General features: G+C 35.5%; 1 protein-coding gene across 5 annotated transcripts in view; it reads left to right on the top strand.

Annotated features, from left to right (window-relative positions):
* LOC127874381 (TBC domain-containing protein kinase-like protein) overlaps nucleotides 1–19,431 on the top strand; it is a 39,551-nt gene extending 20,120 nt beyond the window's left edge. For all 5 annotated transcript variants that reach the window (XM_052418659.1, XM_052418661.1, XM_052418662.1 and 2 more), the window contains exons 13-27: nucleotides 156–255; nucleotides 2,095–2,144; nucleotides 2,722–2,824; nucleotides 5,219–5,353; nucleotides 5,581–5,643; nucleotides 7,453–7,630; nucleotides 12,393–12,476; nucleotides 13,051–13,136; nucleotides 14,321–14,357; nucleotides 15,137–15,298; nucleotides 15,506–15,672; nucleotides 16,034–16,209; nucleotides 17,622–17,781; nucleotides 18,660–18,771; nucleotides 18,805–19,431. In XM_052418659.1, the coding sequence (XP_052274619.1) occupies nucleotides 156–255; nucleotides 2,095–2,144; nucleotides 2,722–2,824; nucleotides 5,219–5,353; nucleotides 5,581–5,643; nucleotides 7,453–7,630; nucleotides 12,393–12,476; nucleotides 13,051–13,136; nucleotides 14,321–14,357; nucleotides 15,137–15,298; nucleotides 15,506–15,672; nucleotides 16,034–16,209; nucleotides 17,622–17,781; nucleotides 18,660–18,770 (1,612 nt within the window). In that variant the 3' untranslated portion in view covers nucleotide 18,771; nucleotides 18,805–19,431. The remainder of the gene's footprint in view (nucleotides 1–155; nucleotides 256–2,094; nucleotides 2,145–2,721; nucleotides 2,825–5,218; nucleotides 5,354–5,580; nucleotides 5,644–7,452; nucleotides 7,631–12,392; nucleotides 12,477–13,050; nucleotides 13,137–14,320; nucleotides 14,358–15,136; nucleotides 15,299–15,505; nucleotides 15,673–16,033; nucleotides 16,210–17,621; nucleotides 17,782–18,659; nucleotides 18,772–18,804) is intronic.
* Nucleotides 19,432–21,280: the final 1,849 nt, after the last annotated feature.

The following is a 21,280-nucleotide window of genomic DNA, read 5'->3' as shown; positions in this document are numbered from 1 at the left end:
TTTTTGCTAATGGCATCACACAATGGTGTCATTTTAAGTTGCTATTTCGTTCCGGACTGTTTCATTCAGACGTAAACAATGAATGAAAATTCCCGATTTACGAAAAACGATAAAAAATATCTTAAGATACTACCGACTTGATGCTACCATTTCAGCCTGACCCTGGATAGCGGTGACGTCCTCGGGGAGGGTCGTGACCAGGCGGAGCTCTGGGACACCAGGGTGGTGCTGCTGTCCCTCGACCAGCTCAGACAGGTTAACTGAATTTGCCAATAGCCTTAACGTTTCTCTCCTAAACTATAGGAGATGCGAATAAAAAATAAAACATGCAATTTTATATTGCGTGTCAATATATTACTCCTGTCATTAGGTACTACGACAATATTTTATTTTTCCATTATAAAGTTCAAACGCTAGAAGTTTTATTATTTTGTTTCCCATCTTCACTTGCTTAATTTAATTGAACTTGTTTTTCGTTGATACAATTGTTCAGTCCATGAGGTACGGATTTACTGAAGCTTAAATAAAAAAGTTTACATTTTCCACAGCTCATGGTCATTTTCTGTGTCATTTTATTAAACATCAAACGGCAAATATAAATACGTTTCTAACATAGAGTTGTGACGTTGTCACGTTTTAGGCCGTCTGTATATTTACCCATGATACTGTGTACAGACGTTTGTATATTTAACTTTCGGCTTTAATGTGGTTTTCAACATTTTTATGTCCCGCACTATAGTAGTGGGGAACATATTGTTTTTGCCCTGTCTGTTGGTCTGTTGGTTGGTCTGTTGGTCTGTTGGTTGGTTGGTTGGTTTGCGCCAACTTTAACATTTTGCAATAACTTTTGCTATATTGAATATAGCAACTTGATATTTGGCATGCATGTGTATCTCATGGAGCTGCACATTTTGAGTGGTGAAAGGTCAAGGTCAAGGTCATCCTTCAAGGTCAGAGGTCAAATATATGTGGCCAAAATCGCTCATTTTATGAATACTTTTGCAATATTGAAGATAGCAACTTGATATTTGGCATGCATGTGTATCTCATGCAGCTGCACATTTTGAGTGGTGAAAGGTCAAGGTCAAGGTCATCCTTCAAGGTCAGAGGTCAAATATATGTGGCCCAAATCGCTTATTTTATGAATACTTTTGCAATATTGAAGATAGCAACTTGATATATGGCATGCATGTGTAACTTATGGAGCTGCACATTTTGAGTGGTGAAAGGTCAAGGTCATCCTTCAAGGTCAGAGGTTAAATATATGTGGCCCAAATCGCTTATTTTATGAATACTTTTGCAATATTGAAGATAGCAACTTGATATTTGGCATGCATGTGTATCTCATGGAGCTGCACATTTTGAGTGGTGAAAGGTCAAGGTCATCCTTCTAGGGTCAAGGTCATCCTTCTAGGGTCAAGGTCATCCTTCAAGGTCAAACGTCATATAGGGGGACATTGTGTTTCACAAACACATCTTGTTTATTATTAGCACTAGTTGATAACGTGCTATAATGACGACACACGTCTCTTTAAGGAAAAAGAGATGTGATAATTTTAATTACAGACCGTTTTCTAAGGAGATATTTTTTAATTAGAAGCCGTTTAGCGCCTTGGTTTTAATTATTATATGTAACTATACGTGGCTTGATTGCAACAGACGCATTGCATCAGGTGTGCACACTTGATGATGGCGCCCAATTTGTTTAATTTGTGTTATCATAAATTAAAGGCTTCTGGCAGACTGTGAAATTAATTGCCAGGGATTTTAGAATGAAAACAGTTTATAGTTTGTTTAGGCCAAAGATAGCAACTGTCTTCTAAATTTTGTATACTTTTTTCTCTCATTTATAACTAAAACATTAATGTTGTTAAACTTGTTATTTCGAAATTTGAATTGCAGTAATAATCATTTTTGCTGTTTATTGAAAAATTAGAACCTATAAAATGTATTATAAATCTTGAGATTTTTTTCTGCTTTAATATATTAATTTGGTTATTAAGCGCAACTTGTATAAGTAAAAACGAACAACGTTAAACTAAATATATTTGTTTGCGTATAACAGTAACTTTGTAATCTTTGGATGAATTTCAGAGGTTGTCAGACATGGATGGAAAAGCGTACTATCCTCTTCTTGAAAATGAGTAAGATTGTTTTTATATGCATTTTACACCAGGTTTGTAATTGACATTTAATTGTCGTTGGAATACATAATTCGCGGGTGAAGTTACTGACGCTGGTTCAACCAATGAATCAGTCTCTAAACACACACTTTGGATTTAACACACTAAACATAATGCGTGAGAAAAATAACTTTCCGCAAGAGGGTGTCAGCTTTACGCCTCATGCGACATACAGAAACTGTTATTTACGTTACCACATTTCTACCATAAATATGGTTACAAAAATCCGTTTGTGTTATATATTTAATGCGTTTGCATATATCAGCATTCTCTTACGTCCGCGGTAAGAGTAGACCGATGAAGTTGGACGTTCAAAATTATATATAAATTGTATCAATACCATACTGTTATTGTCAAATATAATTAAATCACTAGATTATAAAATATACAAATGTTCTTTTTTCATTACACTTTTGACATATTATTCTCAAATCAAATAAGTTGATATGCATGTTACCTGTTTTCAGTAGGAAAGTATTTTGTTCGGATTTAGGGAGTTTTCCACCATAAGAATCTACTTAATTTGTTGATGTTTTAGAAATAGCTCTCGTGACGCCATTCCTACATCGCTTAGCAACGCCGACCTTGCAAATACTGCCAATCTTCCGCTTGTGATCAAAGAGAAAGACATAGAACACCAGGTTTGTTACTGGTGTTACTGGTGTGATATACGGTATGCCTTTAAACCCCCAAATGCCTTTCATTGACCATTTCAAGGCTATCCCAATTTAAGTATTGTTTTGATGTAAATGTACTGTTTCAAGCATTGTCCAGTTTTAGATGAGCAAAATGTCCCTTTCATGAAAGTAAAGAGAAGGGTGTGTTAACAATAATGTCTCTCCATATAATGTTATTGGAGTTTCATTATTCTTATTTTTATTAATTCCATTTTTATTCTGATGTATTTATTGTATATTTGGGTGCCGTACTAAAAGCTGGGTTCCCACTGCCGATCAGATCAACTCGATCAAGCCCGACCAAGCGGTCGGGTACTGGTCTGGTTCGGTCGGCATGAGTGGTCGGGGGCGGTCGGGTAGGTCGGCATTGGTCGGGCTTCCTACCCGATATTTTTATGTCATGTCAAAAATATCAAATAGCGGTCGAGAAGGAAATGGATCGAGAAGCGCTCGGGAAGTGGTCGTGTATTAGTCGAGTAGAAGATCGAAGTGATCGTGAAGCAATCGTTTGGGCGATCGGATTGACATCTTTTACACGATCTGTACCCGATTCACTCGACCTCTACCCGAGTTATTTAAGTTCGCAACACGATCCACTCGACCTCTATTCGATTTGATGTACAACAGATTTACTAGACTTCTACCCGACGGCTACTCGACCGTACACGATCACTTCCCGATTTCTATTCGACCATACACGAGCTCTGTACCCGACCCGCTCGACCTCTACCCGAGTTATTTTAGATCGCTTTGTACGACTGTAGTACGACCATTTCGATCTGGTCGTGTGAATATCTGGTGGCGATCGGGCTGAGGTCCACTTGGTCGATCTGAGATCGTATAGGGCTTGCGTATAGGTCGAGATGATCGAGCGGAAATCGGAAGGATGATTGAGTGGACGTCATGAATGAGTCGTGTGGGGGTCGTGTGTTATCGACAAGAGGTCGAGAAGAAGTCGTGTATACCCTTTTTAGTCGTGCTTGGTCGGGTTTGGTCGGGAAATTTCGGTGATCGGGATGATCGAGTTGATCGGATCGGCAGTGGGAACCCACCTAAAACAAAATACATAATACGTGAAAATTCTATTGCACTAGCAAGATCGTTTAACATACTCTGTGGTCCTTTATGTATGGCTAAGTCACTAATTGCCAAACAGTGAGATACGAACCGAGTGCACAAACCTCAGTAAAACTGGTGTAACAGGCGGTGTCCTCAGTTTTATTAATGTTTGCGCGTTTGTAAAGACTATTAATATGCTAATGTTCTCATTTTCAATGATCCAATAAATGAAAGTGGTGTTTGAAACAAATATGTCGTAAAATAAACGTAACTATATTTTTAAACCGACATTTTGATTCTGATTATCCAACTTTAATTGCCAATTTATATGTTTTGTAATTGAAAGGTACCGATACTCAATCCATATTTTACTGAAGTTAAAAAAACTTGATTGGAAAAATATCAGTTATCTTCTTGCTTTTAACTGGAATGCCTCCATTTGGTTTTGTGCCTTTAATACCATCACGCATTGCTCAGATGATCGTCGAATTTGCCAAATGTAGAAATCGTAAAATGAAATAATTGTGTTTGAAATTAAGTTTGCCACGCATCCGATTTTTTTAACGCAGAAGTTTTGTTTAATTGGTACTGATTAAGCTTATGTATTTTACGATATAGTTTCTTCATCTTTCGTTTAATAGCTAAAAGTAAAAACCTGGAGACATTTGTTGATCAATTCTGTTGATCTTTTTGTTGAGGCCAAAACGAGCAGACTGTTATGTCATATTTGTTAGGTAAAATCTTGACCTCAAAAGTAGTATAAAGTGGTCTTTTTAACCAGGTTTTCCGAAGGAAAAAGCTGGTTATTAGATTAGCGAATGTCGGCGGGCGGGCGGGCGGGTCGGCGGGCAGGCGGGCGGAACAAGCTTGTCCGGGCCGTAACTTTGTCATTCATTGTGAGATTTGAAAATCATTTGGCACTTTTGTTCACCATCATTAGACGGTGTGTCGCGCGAAAGAATTTCGTCGATATCTCCAAGGTCAAGGTCACACTTTGAGCTCAAAGGTCAAAAATGGCCATAAATGAGCTTGTCCGGGCCATAACTATGTCATTCATTGTGAGATTTTAAAATCATTTGGCACATTTGTTCACCATCACTGGAAGGTGTGTTGTACGAAAGAATTATGTCAATATCTCCAAGGTCAAGGTCGCCACGACTTTAATATATTTATTTTGAAACAAAGGAGGTTAATTATAAACAATCAGTTCAGTTTGAGTTGTCTCCATTTATCAGACTTTTTTTTCAAATTGAAAACCTGGTTTTGTGACAATTTTTCCCTTGTTTATCATTATGTCAGTTTCACCGAGTGATTCTGTACGAGCGTCTAATCAAGGGGTACCCATACAAACGTAACGACATCCTACGGGAGGCCAGGGTGGACATACCTCCGCTGTTCAGACACCTCGTGTGGGCGGCCATTCTAGATGTCAAGGTAGCTGTAAACTTAAACATTGTATCAATCCTTTAAGTTTTATTATCTTAACGCTTGCTTTAATATGATTGTGTTCAAATTATTTTGTTGCATGCAATGTGTACACATGACTTCATGATAATTATGATCGTTTAAAAATCTTGTTGCTTAAACGACGAAGATATTTTCATTTATTTGATTATTTCTTTGTAAACGAAGATATTTTCATTTATTTGAACGTATTTCAGGGAGATATACAAGCAGAATATGAAAGTATTGATAAGGAAACACCAACTGGTACTGATCGTCAGGTACATGTGGTTTTTAACGAGATCATTTGGTAGACGTTACCATCCTTGAGCATTTAGGTCTTTAATTTGGTAATGTTACCTATAGACTTGACATCTCTAATTATCTGAAAACAACATTGCGTATTTTTATTGGCAATATGAAAACGGTAGGTCTATTATTTAAATGTACAAGTTTAGTTAACACGTTAACTTTAAATATACTAGTTAATAACGCGTGCTCATCCATATGTGATGTTTCTTGTGCGTCGGTATTTTATTTTAATCAATGTATTTCCATACTGTTGAGTCAGAGAAAAATCAAAGTACTGACAGTACTGGTGTGACGATGCTTTTGAAGAGGATTGATATAAAAGCATCTATTTAAGTTTATCTACATCACCACAATTGTGTATGTGGGTACAAAAATATTGGGTAGGAAAAAAATGGGTACGAAAATTTTGGGTACACAAATTATGCCAAAAAAAATTAAGTACGTACAAAGATTTGGTTACGAAAAAAAATTGGGTAGGAAAAAAAATGGGTACGAAAAAAAATTTGGGTACGAGCAAAAATTTGGGTACGAAAAAAATATTGGGTACGAAAAAAATTGGGTACGAAAAATGTAGGGTACGAAAAAAAATGGGGGTACGGGGAAGTAGTACCCGTGAAGAACTTGATCCTTTCAGCGAAACTGGGAGGCGGGTTACATTCTCGATCAAATATAACAAGAAATATCTTTAAAATGGTATTCGACGTGTATTTTCTGTACCACTTATCTTAAAAAACTGTCTGTTACAGTAAAACGTTTTTGGGTTATAACATTACGTTTCAGCATATAAATTCAAAACTTGACATGCTCTTTAATTACACCGTGCTCTTTAATTTCACATGTATATCATACCAAACTTTATATTTCGTTGTTTCCTTTCCTAAGTTAATGATGCTATGTGTACGGACGTGATTTCACAATCCCATGTGTATGAACATATACTTTTTCTCTTTTGATTATCGTTCTTTTTCTCTAATTCAATAAGCTTAGGCATGTTTGTTCGTTAAGTACGGCAATAATTTCATGACGATTCCCGATCGAAAGTGGGTATGAGCACATAGTCGTTAGAGCACTTGAATACGTGAGTTCGCCCATGAACACATGGTAAGGTTAACTAAATCTCCGCGATATGACCTAATATGTGTTTAAAACAGCAAACAATATCCAACAAACGAATGAATTGTCAAACATAGTATGTGCACTGATGTGGCTCTTTAATTTATGTTTGAAAAGTTTATAAAATATGCAAAAATGAGAAAGCACGCAGAAGAGCGAGTATCACAGATATGATAAGGCTATTATGCTGTTTATATACCATAGTCGCTACAATGTTTACAAATTGCAGGTTCGAAATAATTCGTTTTCTTTACACTCATGATCGCGTTGAAAGTTAATTAAACACGTTTTATTTCGCAATTTATTTAGTGAATCACGACAAATGTCAAATACAATACAGAAAATGCATGGCTGTTTCATTTATCTTTAAACATATAATGGATTGAATATAACTTATTTAAAATTAACGTTTTCAAACTATTATTAAATCTTTTCCCAGAATATGCTGTCCTATTTATAGCTGAGCTTCCTATACCTTTATTACAATGATAATCAGCGAGGTAAGCCGATTAGAAAAATCGAGCTATCTCAATCGGACTGGCTCGGTCTTTTACATAGGTTGCCATTGTGAAGAATTTTTTCAAGATATGATAACTTAGACGATGCTTCGCAGCATCGTCAAAAATCTTGCTGAAAATACTAAAGTTTGTGCACGTATTTCCTAGATCGCAGTGGACATTCCGCGCTGTCACCAGTACCACGAACTGCTTGCGTCCCCAACTGCGCACGCTAAATTCAAGCGAGTCCTTAAGGCATGGGTGGTCAGTCATCCGCAGTATGTGTACTGGCAGGGGCTCGACTCCCTTTGCGCTCCGTTCCTCGCACTGCATTTCAACGACGAAGGTTTGTCAGAACTCATTACTGTTTTAATGAAGTTATTATTCAACACACTCCCCACAAATCTAGCGATGTCTAATAATCGCCATATAGCAAGTTGATGCTTAATATATGTGTGATTTATTTTGATTAATTTTTAGCTCATCTATTTTTTGAAAAAAAATTATGAGCTATTGTCATCACCTTGGCGTCGGCGTCGGCGTTGGCGTTGCGTCGGCGTCCGGTTAAGTTTTGCGTTTAGGTCCACTTTTCTCAGAAACCATCAATGCTATTGCATTCAAACTTGGTACACTTACTAACTATCATGAGGGGACTGGGCAGGCAAAGTTAGATAACTCTGGCGTGCATTTTTTCAGAATTATGTGCCCTTTTTATACTTAGAAAATTGAAAATTTTGGTTAAGTTTTGCGTTTAGGTCCACTTTTCTCAGTAAGTATCAATGCTATTGCATTCAAACTTGGTACACTTACTTACTATCATGAGGGGACTGGGCAGGCAAAGTTAGATAACTCTGGCGTGCATTTTGACAGAATTATGTGCCCTTTTTATACTTAGAAAATTGAAAATTTTGGGTAAGTTTTGTGTTTAGGTCCATTTTATTCCTTAAGTATCAAAGCTATTGCTTTCATACTTGCAACACTTACTAACTATCATAAGGGGACTGTGCAGGCAAAGTAATGTAACTCTGACTGGCATTTTGACAGAATTATGTGCCCTTTTTATACTTAGAAAATTAAAAATTTGATTAAGTTTTGTGTTTAGGTCCACTTTATTCCCACAGTATCAAAGCTATTGCTTTCATACTTGCAACAATTATTAACTATCATAAGGAGACCGTGCAGGCAAAGTTATGTAACTCTGACTGGCATTTGGACGGAATTATGGGCCCTTTATACTTACAAAATTGAAAATTTGGTTAAGATTTATGTTTTGGTCCACTTTACCCCTAAAGTATCATAGATATTGCTTTCATACTTGAAACACTCACAAACTATCATAAGGGTACAGTAAAAGGACAAGTTGCATAACTCTGGTTGTCATTGTTACGGAATTATGGCCCTTTTTTGACTTAGTAACTTTGAATATATGGTTAAATTTTGTGTTTTGATCCACTTTACTTCTTAAGTATCAAGGCTATTGCTTTCAAACTTCAAATACTTTCATGCTATCATGAGGTTACTGTACCTGGCAAGTTGAATTTTACCTTGACCTTTGAATGACCTTGACTCTCAAGGTCAAATTATTAAATTTGGCTAAAATTGCCATTACTTCTTTATTTATGATTACATTTGATTGATACTTTGACGAAACTACTCTTACCTGACATACCACAATAGACTCCACCCAAACCATCCCCCGTGCCCTCCCCCGTGCCCTCCCCCCTCCCCCCCTCCCCCCCTTATTTTTTTATTTTTTAACATCATCTCACAAATGACCACCACACCCTCACACTATACCCCCCCCCACCCCCCCCCCCCCCCCCAATTTTTTTTTTTGTATTTTTTTTTTTAAACATCATCTCACAAATTACCACCACACACCGTCACACTATACCCCACCCCCCACCCCTAATTTTTTTTTTAAACGGTTATGTTTGAAATACCGTCCAACCATCGCACCCAAAAAATCCCCCCCCCCATCACCCCCCCCCCCCCCCCCCCCCCCCCCGATTTATTTTTTTTTATTTTTTTATTTTTTCGCTTTTTTGGAAGATAATGTAATAATTGCCCACAACCTCACACTATACACCCCTCTTCACTCCACCCCTCCCTCCTTTGTGATTGAAAATGAGAGTCCCTTCACCTTTAAAAAGAAAATAGATGAGCGGTCTGCACCCGCAAGGCGGTGCTCTTGTTTTTATATATATTAGTACCATGCGTTGGTAAAAACAGAAGTCTTTTGAAAAAATGATATGATTTATTAATATTTTCGGCGCTTTGAAGTATTGCTGAACTGTTGCATTTGCTTAAATAATAACTGCCTTTCAAGAACCGGTTTTTTTATGCTCCCACAAATTTTTTTTTGGGGGGAGCATATAGTCGCCGCTTCGTCTGTCCGTCCGTGTTTCCGTCCGTCCGTGCACCATTTTTGTCCGGGCTATTTCTCAGCAACTAATGACCGGAATTCAATGAAACTTTATGGGAAGCTTCACTACCAAGAGGAGATGTGCATATTATCAGCGGATTGTGGTCGGATGATTTTTCACAGAGTAATGGCCCTTTGAAATTTTCCATTAACTGTTCATATAGTGCAATTCTTGTCCGGGCTATTTCTCTGCAACTAATGACCGGAATTCAATAAAGCTTTATGGGAAGCTTCACTACCAAGAGGAGATGTGCATGTTATCAGCGGGTTCTGGTCGGATGATTTTTCACAGAGTTATGGCCCTTTGCAATTTTCCATTAACTGTACATATAGTGCAATTCTTGTCCGGGCTATTTCTCAGCAACTAATGACCGGAGTTCAATGAAACTTTATGGGAAGCTTCACTACCAAGAGGAGATGTGCATATTATCAGCGGGTTCTGGTCGGATGATTTTTTACAGAGTTATGGCCCTTTGAAATTTTCCATTGTACATATAGTGCAATTCTTGTCCGAGCTATTTCTCAGCAACTTATTACGGGAATTCAATGAAACTTTATGGGAAGCTTCACTACCAACAGGAGATGTGCATATTATCAGCCGGTTATGGTCGGATGATTTTTCACAGAGTTATGGTCCTTTGAAATTTTCTATAAACTGTACATATAGTGCAATTCTTGTCTGGGCTATTTCTCCCCAACTACTGACTGGAGTTCAATGAAGCTTTATGGGAAGCTTAACTACCTTGAGGAGATGCGCATGTTATTTGTGGGTTTTGGTTAGATGATTTATTAAGGGAGTTATGGCCCTTTGAAATTTTTAAGTTGCTAAACCATCCATCGTATTATGTTGGTCCAAAGTTATGGCCCTCAAGACGTTTCCTTTTATCTGAATATATAGTGCAATATTGTGACAAAAAAACTTTGGGGAGCATCACCTGTCTCCGACGGTTTCTTGTTTCACTAAATTATTTCACGGTGATAATCAGAAAGCAAACACATTTTCTCTCTGTTAAATACTTTAAATTATTCTTTTCATATAAGTTACCTTTACACGTGTTTTACCCGAACCACTTTATTTTTTATGAGAAGTAACTTCGGTAAGAAATTAAGATCCCGGCGCCTTATTAGGTTTCAATAGAATTTTTCTTTGATTTAAACCGTAATCTTTTCGGACTGCTACTTGCAGTACGGATTCACTTTAATATTATTTATGACAATTATCTTTTGAGACGTGTTGAGGACCCGGACATGTTAAGTCACGGTCATACCAAATGGAAACGCATAAACTGTTTCGTAAAAGAGGAAGAGGTTAACACGTGGAATAATGCTTCTTACAAGTGAACAATTTCGAAGAGGTACTGTCGAAGATTTATGATGGAAGAGTATTCTGAAATGGGTTACTAACATATTAAGAAATGTCAACGTAATGGATTTTGGAAAGGTGGACTAGAAAACATACTGGCGGAAAATTTAACGCTCAACACAGACACGGATATAAAAGTAATCGGAATTTTAAAACAACGCTTGTACCAAGAGAATTAGCTTCCATGTCTTGTGGGTCTAATAAATACCCTCTAGACATTGTCTGGTGGTCACCTTAGCCTATGACGGCTTCGGAAACTAAAATCAATTATAATCACTTCTATATGGCATTCGATATGTAAGTTTGTATTTTCAAATTCAATATGGAGTGTTATTTAGCATTTGTGAGTTGTAACTGTATTTTTAATAAATATTTACTGATATTTATATAAACTTCTTTCAGATGATACTTTGTTCTGATAATCAGTGACATGACAGGCATCAAACTGCTTTTAGTAAATATTTGAAAAAAGTTGTATTAGTCTCAGCCTTGTGAAACAATTGATAGGAATAAATTATCCGAGATATTTCAATAATTGATCATTTAGAATAAAATACAATTGCAGTTATTATGGAGACTAACTGCTAGGAATTTAAAGCAAGCATGCTTGTTATGTACGCGTAGTATTGGGAGCCAACTGTTTAAAATCTTGTATGATTTTATTCAGCGCTTTTTATTTTTTCATTTATTGGTATTCCTTAGTCTTACATATATGCGCTGAAAGTTTCATATTCCTGCTAACATTTGTAATAAAGTGCCAACATAAAAATGACTGTATTTGTATTTTTACGACGCTCTAACTATAGACCAATTTAAATCCCAACTACGTCCGAAGATTTACTTTAAGAAATACAATATTGCCGACCTAAGCGCTGTACACATTATAAAACAAATCACAAAATTGAAACACGTTTGTCTTAAATCTTAATTTTATTTGTCACAAAACCTGTATAAATTAAGGTTAAACTCATAGCGCCTCAATATTATCAAAATATTAACGAGAATATTTCAATAAAAAAGGGAACACAACCATCGTAGTTTCCGTAACACGTGTTCTTGGTACTCTTACAAAAAAACAGATATAACGTATGGTCTAATCTCTTTTATATATGGCACTCTGCTTAGAGCTTACGCCATGTGTACAACATTGACACACCCGCTATATTCTATATCTCGTTGTATGCGAGATTCTTATAAGATTTAGGAATACACAATGAAAACAGATTAATGCATATTGCTATTCTGTCTTGAAAAAAGTGCGGTTGTGATGCTATGCAATTTTCAATTCACATATAATTTATTGGTATTTTTTATTTGCAGCTCTAGCATATTCCTGTATAAAGGCGTTTATCCCCAAATATTTGTACAACTTCTTCTTAAAAGACAATTCACCTGTCATCCAAGGTAAGTATATACATTTGGTTGGTTCGAGAATAAACTTCTCTGCTTTACTCTACATTCATGTGCTAAAATTTAAGGACATGACATAAGTTATACATTTATTTTGCAGTGTTACCAATAGTGTGTTTAAGTAAGTTTAAATTAACCCTTAAATATTAATCCAGAAAAATGATCAAGCAGAGTAGAAAGGTATTTTAATAACTGATAAATTAAATGTTGGGAAGTTTGGATTCAATGTTTTAAATCGCAAACGGTTCATATAAATAGTCATCCAAGAAAGATAAACTCACATTATCATAGCTACAAGTAACCTGCTTAATGAAGTAATTATATATAAATAAGACATATGTATATTTATTTTAGCCATAAACAGAATGTTCCGTTATTTTTGAGTTGTTATATAATACAATTGCTAGCACATATCATCACAAATGCTTTCTAAATGATACGCTAAAACATTAATTAATAAAACATTCATTAGATACTCTATGTGTATGCATTTCAATTAATTTCATTATCTTAGTTGATGGTCATTGATGATAAAAGCATTCATATATTGTTATTTTTCCCCTTTCAGAATACCTGGCCGTGTTTAGTCATTTGATAGCATTCCACGATCCTGAGCTGTCCAATCATATGGAAGGGATTGGATTCATACCAGATGTATGTAGACCGTTACCAATATGCAAACTATTTGCTTTCCAAAATATGAAAAGGGAATATTTGCATTTTCCTATACGATGTGTTTTTGTTTAACAACTTAATAATCAGCTCGGGTAACTGATCTGTTTAACTTGTGGTCAATTATATATAATAAAGTAAAATGGTCGAAGGAATTTAATTCAAATACATATCGCTATTTGATTAACTGTAGTATTTTGTTTGGACTTGATAAACTGAACCGTATGTTTTTACGCGAGGCAATTTATTTGGTATTTGGCTTGTTATATCATGCCTATGGGGTCAAATGACCTCGCTCTGGTGGATATTTGTTTCCCTTATTAAGTGTATAGAAGAAGTTCAAAAATAATCCCCAAGTCTACAAATGTGCCTGTTTGGGAGCCTAGATATTTGATCGTTTACATTATGTATTTGTTCTGTTCAAAGTTTGTTCAAATAAGGGATCAGAACTGGCCACGCACCAGGGGTCTTATTGTGTTTATTGACATGTATAGTGTATATTGATATTTATACTGTATCAATGACCTCCTTAAAAATCACACGACCAAGAGGTTTGGTATTTGGTATTTAACATAATAAAATGGTTTGAAGAAGCTTCTACGTGATGATTGTGATGCTTGAGTTAATGATGATGATGATAACAATACTAATTATGGTTATAATAGGACAAAATTTATACACTTAACGAAACATATACCTAATCATTTATCTATTTATATTATAATGGATCTAATATGATTTAAATTTTTATTATTGTAATAAAATTCTCCTTTTTTCCAGTGAACGATAAGGTCTCATTGGCCACCGTGCACTGGTGTATTTGTATATAAAAAATATAAATAATTATCAATCTTCGGCGAAAACCCAAGCAGTGTTGGGGTAAATTTGGCCTACTTTGGTTCAAAATTAAAATATTTCCCCCTGAAAGGTCACAGGGGCAGGTCAGCACATAAGGTAGTCGTAAAGACGCAGCGATGACCTGTAAATAAACTCTGACATTCACACTCAAGAAGCTTCTTCCTTCGACTAGGTTTGTTCATTATTGTACATTGTGAAAACTTAAAAAATCAACCCTTCTCCAACCTGATACATCTCTAGTGTACTATTACTATGTAAACTAAAGGAAGAGATCAACGGCACACATAGGCCTCTTGTTTTATTTTCAGTTGTACGCTATACCATGGTTCCTGACTATGTTTGCACGTAAGTAAACTGTTTTTTTGTTGAATGCTTTAAACAATCATTCACATAAACAATGTTTCGTTTTGACTGTCAAGGACGGCAAAATGAAGTCACCTACACAGATGTTTCAAATTATGACCTGGGTTGAAACTGGCAACACCCAATCGGACACGTGATTTATATAGACTTATAGAGCAAATTATGTTTAAAAATCGACACTTAAAATGATAAGATTCAGAGGTTAAGTACTTGGCATGTAAATTCGTATGGTGATTCTAAACCAAGTTTGTTCATAATGCCGCTTATGGCAAAATTGAATACGAGCTGGGGTAACACGTTTTCCTATTGTGTATAAAGTTAACATTTTAAAAATCTTTTCCCATCAACAAAACTCGAAGGTTTGCTATGTTTCATGTCACATCTAATAGTGGTTCTTCACTTAGGTAGTTGAGGTCGTTTTCCTGGGGGGGGGGGGGGGGGGGGTCAACATAGGCCCCGCTCTGAAGTTAATTCGTTTTCCTTAAATTTATCCAACAGTGAATAATTAAATAATCGTTTCTTCTAAAACTTGAAGACCCATAGCGTTTTTATGTGGTATGTGACAACTTTTTTTTACTCTTAACCAGAAAGTCACAGAGGTTGATATGAAAGTTCATATTTACTTATTTCACAATAGACTTTTCGTTCTCGTTTTTCTCCCATATACCACTGTATGAAAATAGTATTTCCCAATTGAACGATTTTCTGGCTTTCATAGTTGTATATAACTAAATTGTTCCATGTTTACCTTTGATTTACAGATGTTTTCCCCTTACACAAAGTCTACCATCTGTGGGATACTCTGTTGCTGGGGAACTCCTCGTTTCCGCTCTGTGTTGGAGTTGCCATTCTGCAACAATTTCATGACCGTCTGCTGTCATTTGGTTTTAACGAGTGTATATTGTTGTTTTCCGATATGCCAGGTATGTTTTATGCTTGAATTGTTTTAAATAAAGATCTGTATAGTTATTATTTTTAAATATTCTTTAGTGACATGGGTAAAATGATTCAAATGTTCTGCATTTGGTGTCATACATTTGTTATAACTATTGCTTCTTATTTGTTTGTTTTTTTCAACAGGTACGACTCAGTGTTTTAACGAACACATTCTTGACTGGCATACATTTCAGAGATCGACATTCAGCAGTGTGTTAAAGACTCCATTCAGATTTTCTGCAGGACACCCAAGAGCGCAACTTATCGCCAACATGCCCGCCCTGTTGCGAAAAAAGCCGATGAAACGCCGAATGCGTCTTATTACTCACGTGACTACAACGACCAGGCTTCAAATGAGTTGGTAAACATGTTTTTATGTTCAAAACTCAGTTTGTAACATTGAAAAGGGGCATGCTCAAAGATTAATCGGTTTTCATTGACATGCATGAATGGGTTGCCCAAAGGTTAAAAAAAAACGTATTGTTCTATGACAGAGGTTTTTAAGTTAAAACATTTAGCCTAAAGAGTTTTATAAAGAAATGCTACAGGCCATTGAGCCCCCATTCCTAGTAGATAATAGTTGACCGAGCGAAACTAATATATTTACTCATGCGAATGAAAGTGTTAGTGTTATGTCCTCGTGTCCATTAAAAAAACAATTGAGTGATGTAGAATGATGTTTTGTCAAATAATCCTTTTGAAAGTCATCTAATGTTCTTCAGTCAATGGAACCATTGTCGTTGGATGAATTGAAGTCGGAGAAAGGTCCACGAATATCCGCTGAGGACTTGCTGGAACTGGGTGACTACCTCGGTAACGGCGCTCAACGAAGCCCCACGAAGACCACAACCAACGTGAAGCCAATGCTGCTGGTCATAGATGTGAGGAGTCCGGACGAGTATCCTTTCAGTAATGTTATAGCACGAGCCGTACATTTGTAGGCAATACATTACACTTTTCAGAAATAAAGATTTGTTTGCAGGTGATGGCTTTATTGGTCGACATAAACATGTAAGTGCCATGCTAAAAATACATTGTTATTAATCGTACACAGCGTTTTAGAACCTATTCAAACATTTACAATCGTTACTAGAATTGATGTAAAAAGAAGGTACATACTTTTCAATTAAACGAACGAATGACTCTTTAGATAATTGAATTGTTTTTTTTACTATGGACGTTTAAGGAAAATGAGATAAAATGTTAAAAAGTGCTCTTTTTATCAATGTGCCAAATATGAAGTTTTTTGTTCATTTGAAACGTATTCTTGATGTTCGAAAACATGTCAAACTCATTGTCATAAATCTTAATGGCTGTGATTTATGATATGTGTTAACTGAAACGTATCAAATGTAATTCGCAGTATTTTATTTATTGCACCTTGGTTGATGTGCTACTTTGATAAAAAGCTTACAACTATATAACTTGTGTTTAAATATGATGTGAAGCTTTTTAAATTTTGTGAAACCTTTCAAATGTGCAGATAGCATTCGTCAGATAACGTTAATTGTATACGTAATTAAAATGCTGAATCCTTAAAGTGTATGGCTAGAGAAGACTTAATACCGTTATTTCTAAAAATTCAAGCTCACAAGCGAGTAAGGGTATACATATTGAAGTAACAGCTTTTGAGATCAAACAAACTTAACATGTTATGTGGCTGGAAATGAGATTTTGACCCGTTTGGCGCTGACGTCGTTTCCGAGAAAAATGACTTTAACTTGTGACTACCGTTTTGCGTACTTTGTAAACCTACTTCTTGCGATAAAACAATAGTTTCATTTTGAAGAATAACCTTATATGGTTTAAATTAACCTTAACTTCTTTAACATTGATACAGTAGGGTACAGTTCGACATTGTTTATTTTCGGATAAATTTCTTGGTTTTTAAAGGTGAGTTTTTCTTACATTTTGAGTTGTTTTGATTCAACAAATTGCAAATTTGTTTGTAAAATAAATCTATTCGGCGTTTATGACATGAAATACAAAAAATGACATAACTTCGTCATTGTTAGGAATGGGATGCTAAAATTTCAGATTTTGTTTTGTCATATGTATCACTGTGATAATATATGCTTATCTGAAAACGTCATTTTTTGACCAGATGGGTCAAAATCTCGTTCCCAGTCACAAATACTATTTAACGGGACAACAAACCCATCTGAATGTATGCAACCGCTCACGTATTCATCATGTTTTTTTTTCGATCTGTATAACTTAATAAAGTTTACTTTATCGAACTGATTCATTAACAATATATTTATGGAAAATGGAATTCACTATAAGAAATTTCCTAAACTGAGAATTAAGATTTCGACGAGGTACGATGCCCGGAAGTATCAACATTCCCTTCCAGTCCGCATTCTCACCGGAAGGTGACCTTGTACCATGTTCAGCTGTGGCGACACTTAAACAGAACAGAGGTCAAGTGAAGGTCGTGGTGGGAAGTAGGGGCAGAAATGCTTCTAATGTAAGTCATTCTAAGAGTTTCTGACCGTTTGATGTCTTATCCTACATATTGTCAGTTAAGTGTACAGAAGAGGCAATGCAATTAGCAATTCAAACTTGGCTGTGCCATTTTTACGAGAGATTCCGGCCTAAACATATTTTAGTTGCAATATGCACCTCCAAAACTGCATGTTATTATCCTCCAAAAATAAAATGTGAAAGGGTGTAAGTAAGTCATCATGAGCTGGTGTTTGGTTGCATTTCCCGTGTTTCTGTTTGGTAGTGGAATTATGTATTGCTTTTGTACAATTTAAATCTAACTTCGTACGCTTTATAGTATAAGAGAAAACTATTGCGTGAAATTGTTATTGATTATTTTCAAAGTGGCCCAAAGTTTGTTGATGGAATATTATTTTGAATTTTGTTTGATTAACATTAAACTTCTCAGGCGTCATATTGAATAGAACTGTGTGACATATCTTTGCTTTTACGAACCTTTATTCACTTTCTTAATACGATGAGAAAAAATGTGAGACTCTTTTGTCTCTGTAAATTACAAAATGGCTGACCGTCTTTGGTACAATTTGTTCATAGATCAGATTCAAGATAACCGACTGACAACATTCTTGGAAATAAGATTGTACTTCTGAAACTACTGCGTCATTAGGACATATCGCGAGCACAAATTAACATTGCAACTATCAAGGTCGAGGTCATATTTTTACATCGAATGACAAACTTAAGCACTTAAACCTGCTTCAAAAAGGTATACATGTGGTAGCATGAATACATTCAGAATAGGTCTAGTCTTTACTAAAAACAAGGTGAACTTCGACTTAAAGTGATATCTCGTTTGCAAAATTGTGTGCTAAAATGATCTTATTTTCGGTTCTTTTTCAGTTTGCCAACGAGTTGGTACGCCTTGGATATACACGTGTGTGTACGCTGCATAAAGGCATCGATGTGCTTCGACAAACTGGCATTCTCACCGTGCCACCGGCTGATTTGTGAGGCATTCTCACCGTGCCACCGGCTGATTTGTGAGCAGTAAAATACATATCATCAGCACTTAAATTGGCTTTGCTTAGTCAGTTCCAATTTACTTAATCAGTTCATATGTGTGAAACATAAACAATTTGGAGTGGTTATACGGTTGCAGGGTTCGATCCCCATGGACTCTGTTTCGTATACTTCAACATACATGTTTTCTGAATCAGACATAATCAGCCGCAAGAAAAAAACGCGTTTTTTTAATATAAACAATTAATTGTGTTATCTCTAACTTCGGTAACTGGAATTCAATTGTTTTTAATAGTTTATTATGGTATTAGTATAGTTATTCCGGTTCCTTTGACTTGGGTATATCTATAAATGTTCACCACTAAAGTTTGGCAAAGCGTTTAAATAGATCACAACTAATAGACGATTGGGATTCATTTTTGCGTTATAATTCGTGTATGGCGTTACATTTATGACCGCGAATATGAATATAAGATGAAAATAAGGTTGTTCAAGCATAAGTAGGACTTTACCTATTTCAAGTGCATGTATATAAAGTATTTTATATGTATATGAACGTCTGATACTATGTTTATGTATATGTCTTTGACTTGAATTATTCACGTCGTGTATTGTATTACCAAGTCATGTGCACTAAATTTGTTTCAAGTTTTTTATTGAACGTGTTTACATTTAAGTCATACGTAGTTATGCTGATAAAATACTCATTATGACTTCAGTAGCTACACTTGTTGTCCCCTACCGGTTTCACCGGAGGGGACTTATGGTTTGCGCTCTGTGCGTCTGTCTGTGAGTCTGTCACTTTTCTGGATCCTGCGATAACTTTAAAAGTTCTTCATATTTTTTCATGAAACTTGAAACATGGATAGGTGGCAATATGGACATTATGCACGTCATTTCATTTTGTTCATATGTCAAAATTTCTGGTTGTTATGGCAACAACAACAAAAAAAATTCTGACAATGGTGGAATTTCTGACAATGGTGGAGCCGGTAGGGGACATATATTGCTTGGCAAAAGTCTTGTTTTAATTAAAACAATCATGTTACAGAATGGTATTTTGCATTAAATAGTGTCGTGTTGGGGAAACATGCTAACATCATTTATAATGTGTGATGGGCGTTTCTGTCATGCTCCAATCATAACTGAACCTCTTTTTCATATCATAAATGTGTCCATTTTTAAATTTACGTAATTGATATATCCTCATCGGTCAAAATAAGCTTTTATTTTATATAGATGACTCGAGGAATCTAGTTTCAGGTAATATCAAAGACGTTATGTACTAAGTGAGTCGGTGACTATTTGATGAAAATGATTCCCTGTATTTGGAAACAAGTTAAGTTTTACATTTTTTATTCAAAACATCGACTCCGGTCAAACTCTCATTTATATATAGTTTATTTGCTTTGTTATTGAATTAAAAAATGCGTGGAAAATACTTTTATTGCTTTGATTTACCAGACCTTGTCATTTGATTCCTTTTGCTCGCTCTGCATTAAAGAAAGATAATGGTACGTATTTTTATATACAAATAAAAGTTACCTTACTCAGCAAACTGAGAGGTTATTGTTTATGGCTCTGATCCAATGTCGCTTTAGTTTAAACTAAAAACCAAAATGTCGCTTTAACAATGCATATTCAATTTGGTATTAAAATCCCCCGCATGCGCTTAAAACAAAATTACAAACAAGTCTGAGCAAGCTTTATACCTTTGTTGTTTATCTTGATTCAAGATTTCAAATTGGTCTTGACCTCTTTAAATCACTTCACTGGTCGCCTATTAGCAAGCAAGCTGATTAAATTTGATTTTCTTATATAAGAAGGCCCTGTCCCTGACTTCTCAGCCGATCTTTTTTATTTCCCAAAAGTTTATTAACATTTAAAAGCACGTTGTTTATAACAATATTAAGCCATATAGGTGCTTTTGTTGTTCCAAGTATCAATAGTTTTTGGTCTGATTCCGTCCTTATAACAGTTACTTGGTAATAATATTCTTTTAATAGATTGTTAGAACACGTTTTTAAAAAATAATTAATGATACATTATGTTAAATTACTTTACACTTCTGAATCATACCGATCCAATAGTACATTTGTTCAATAAGGTAATTGTATTTCAGTATTGTAATTCATTTTTAATAAGTTTATGCATTATTTTATAAACTATTGAACATGTGAACATAAGAATTAACAAGTGTACATATACAAATGCCCAATCGCAAGGTGTAACAAAGTTAAGTCTGTTTTGTATTGCAGGTTTCGTTGTTATTTGTAACATTGTTGAAATGAAACAGCAATCCACCTAATACTAACTTTAATATTAGATCGTTTCTTTGCTGTATTGTACATTGAGATTCCAGATAAAATACGTGGCTAGACTAGTTTAGTATTAGTAAGGTATAATTTTAGTAGTCATAAACAGTATGTGTGGCACACTACAGAGCGCATACAGCAATAGCATTTTCGTGACTTAATGTAAATACGCATTATTATATTTCA

The sequence above is a fragment of the Dreissena polymorpha genome, chromosome 3 (genome assembly GCF_020536995.1).
Source record: "Dreissena polymorpha isolate Duluth1 chromosome 3, UMN_Dpol_1.0, whole genome shotgun sequence".
Classification (NCBI taxonomy): domain Eukaryota; kingdom Metazoa; phylum Mollusca; class Bivalvia; order Myida; family Dreissenidae; genus Dreissena; species Dreissena polymorpha.
Note: the sequence above shows the minus strand (reverse complement) of the source record. Positions and strands in the feature narration are given on the sequence as shown.